This window comes from Sciurus carolinensis, chromosome 2 (genome assembly GCF_902686445.1).
Source record: "Sciurus carolinensis chromosome 2, mSciCar1.2, whole genome shotgun sequence".
NCBI classification, from domain to species: domain Eukaryota; kingdom Metazoa; phylum Chordata; class Mammalia; order Rodentia; family Sciuridae; genus Sciurus; species Sciurus carolinensis.
In genome coordinates this window covers 122,871,064-122,874,567 of record NC_062214.1, presented here as the reverse complement: position 1 = coordinate 122,874,567, position 3,504 = coordinate 122,871,064, and the positions used below count along the sequence as shown (strand labels likewise).

The 3,504-nt window shown below is 36.9% G+C and overlaps 1 protein-coding gene across 1 annotated transcript; it reads left to right on the top strand.

Annotated features, from left to right (window-relative positions):
• Window positions 1–214: 214 nt before the first annotated feature.
• Window positions 215–1,150, top strand: LOC124977319 (olfactory receptor 11G2-like). Its single transcript, XM_047540780.1, has one exon. The coding sequence runs from the start codon at window positions 215–217 to the stop codon at window positions 1,148–1,150; it is 936 nt and encodes a 311-aa protein (XP_047396736.1).
• The last annotated feature ends 2,354 nt before the right edge of the window (window positions 1,151–3,504 follow it).

Genomic DNA, 3,504 nt, shown 5'->3' with positions numbered 1-3,504 from the left:
GCCACGACTGGGGAGAGCTACATGAACTAAGGATTTCAATTTGCTTTGTGCACTACTATATGCCCAGTGCTTACAAGAAATACCTAGCAAACATAAATACTCAATAAATCTTAAATTAATAACAAATAACTTTCAGTTTCTTCTTCAGAAAAAAAAGTCCCACTGTTATTCCTAGAATATTCAATAATTGCAGGTGCTGTTACAGCTCACAGACATGAAATCCTTCAGCTCCCCCAGCAACTCCAGCACCATCACTGGCTTCATCCTCCTGGGCTTCCCTGGGCTCAGGGAGGAGCAGATCCTCCTCTTTGTGCTCTTCTCCACTGTCTACCTCCTGACCCTCATGGGCAATGGTTCCATCATCTGTGCTGTGCACTGGGATCAGAGACTCCACACCCCCATGTACCTCCTGCTGGCCAACTTCTCCTTCTTGGAGATCTGGTATGTCACCTCCACGGTCCCCAACATGCTGGCCAACTTCCTGTCTGATACCAAGGCCATCTCCTTCTCTGGGTGCTTCCTCCAGTTCTATTTCTTCTTCTCCTTGGGCTCTGCAGAATGCTTTTTCCTGGCAGTTATGGCTTTTGATCGGTACCTGGCCATCTGCAGGCCCCTACACTACCCTACTCTTATGACTGGGCATCTCTGCAACATCCTTGTGGCCACCTGTTGGGCACTTGGTTTCCTCTGGTTCCCAGTCCCTATCATCATCATTTCCCAGATATCCTTCTGTGGATCCAGGATTATTGACCACTTCCTGTGTGATCCAGGTCCTCTGTTAGCCCTCACCTGTTCCAGAGCCCCAGTGATGGAATTCTTCTGGATGATACTAAGTTCTCTGCTCCTGTTTATTCCCTTTCTTTTTATCATGGGGTCCTATGCTCTGGTCCTCAGGGCTGTATTGAGAGTTCCTTCCTCAGCTGGGCGAAGAAAAGCTTTCTCCACATGCGGATCCCATCTGACTGTAGTTTCACTCTTCTACGGCTCAGTGATGATCATGTACCTGAGCCCAACATCTGAGCATGAAGCTGGAATGCAGAAACTTGTTACCTTGTTTTATTCTGTAGGAACCCCATTCATAAATCCTGTGATCTATAGCCTGAGGAACAAAGATATGAAGCATGCCCTTTGGAAATTTTTAGAAACATAAGAATTAGGACCTTACTCAAAAAACATCCTTGCAGGCAACACAAAGGCCCAAAAAGTTTAAATAATCCAATGGAGCAAATTATGTTATATGTGTATAAATATCTCATAATGAACCACTTTTATGCATAATTATACTTTACTAATAAAAATAATTTAAGAATGAACAAATAACCTGGAAAGATTTATCAAGAGAGGATATACAAATGGTCAACAAGTATATGAAAAAATGCTCAACATCCCTAATCATCAGGTAAATACAAATTAAACCACAGAGAGATATCATCTCATCCCAGTTACAATTTCTATTATCAAAATTACAAAACAAAAATTCTGGTGAGGATGTGGGGAAAGGATAACTTTGATACACTGCTGGGTGGAATATAAATTAGTATGGCCATTATGGAAGGCAGTATGGAAGTTCCACAAAAAACAAAAATTGAAAAAATAAATGAAAATAAAAGTAGAAAAAGTAGAACTTCCATATGATCCTGCTGTTCCACTACTGAGTATATCTTCAAAAATAAATAAAAGCAGTTTATTTATTATAGCACTCTTCACAGTAGCCAAGATATGTGTGTGTATGGAATCATCTATCAATGAATGAATGGATAAAGTGAATATGATATTTATATAAGCATATATACATCATATATTTGTGTATATATGCACACATTACATATATACATATATATTATTTAGCCATAAGAAAAGAAGAGATTCTGTCCTGTGCAGCACATAGAACTGGAGAACATTATGTTAAGGGAAAGAAGCCAGGCACAGAAAGACAAATGATGCATGATCTAACATATGCAAAAGCTTAAATTTTGATTTTGTAGAAGTAGAAATAGAATAGTAGTTATCAGATCCTGGGAAGGGTGGGGAGAGGAGATATGGACATAATATGGTTAGTTGGTACAGGGTTACATTGATTAGAAGGAGTAACTTCTAACATTCTGTAACACAGTAGTATAATGAAGGCTGACAACAATTACTTGCATGCTTCAAAATAGCTAGTGCACAGGATTTTGAATGTTGCCAACATAAAGAAATGATGGTTGATTAAAGTGATATATATGCCAATGACCCAAGATGATTATAGCACCTTATGTATTTATATTGCAATATCACATATCGTATACATGTACAAAATTATTATGTGTCATTTTAAAAAATAAAAATCTATTTAAAAATGAAACACATCCTTGGGTAACTGGCCTATCTTCACACTTTTTCAGGCAAAAATAAATAGAAATGGGCACCACTCTGAGAATTGTTCATAGAATGATACTTAGCCTACACATATAATCAAATATATGTGAAAATATGTATGTACAGGAATGTTTATGGCAGCATTGTTTGTAACAGCAAATTATTGGAAGAATTTAAAAGTCATTCATTGAGACTTGTTTATATTTAATTATGATGTGTCCCTACAGTGGAGCATGTCACTTTTTAAATAACAGTTTTATATGTACAGATATGGAGCCACAAACCAGCCATGATGGTGGATGGCAGAAGATGGACAAGCATCAATAACTGGCCAGAAAGAGAACCTGCAGCACCTAATTATGCCCAAGGAAAAGTGGAATGGAGGAAAATAGAAAAGAAATCATATTGAATTGAGTCTGGGTTAACATGCTGTCACCTATGCAGGGAACAGGGAGAGCACCATCACACCTTACAACTCACTCTCAGGACCCTTGCATTAATTAGAATCTTGCCACTTATTGTCACATTGTGCAATGGCAGAACATGACAAATGTCCCCTGAGTCTGGGTTCCTTCCTAGGTAAAAGTAAAATTAAATCTACCCTTTCTAAACTCCAGTGGCACAGGGAAGATTGAATTAGATCATGATAAACACATTGCTTTAATTGCCATTAAGTCCTAGACAGAGGGCAAATGGTTGATGATTATTTCCATATTTTGCCTTAGGCTGGGAATATTAGAATAATTTATTCCAAGGATTATGGATAAGCCTCAGAGCTATATTCAAAAGGTGAAGCAGACCACTGTTACAATCTGATTGATAAACATGTGCTTAAAATGTAATTGTGCAGGCATGTATTTGATGTGTGAAGCAATAAGGTAATAATACACTCTGTGAAAACACACACAAAAAAGTGTATTCATTCAGGTAGATAATAATTTTGGCTCAATGGAAGTTTTTATGTTGTTTTAGAGTAAAGTGTTTCATATGACTTAGTAATTGGCTTAAATTTAAAACTTATGTTAATTATAATTAAAATTGTAAAGGCTTAGCAATTTATAAAAATAACTTTCATTTAAAATGTAGAACAAACTTTTATATGCTACATACTAATATCTGTAAATTTTTCTTTTTATTTTAAAATGT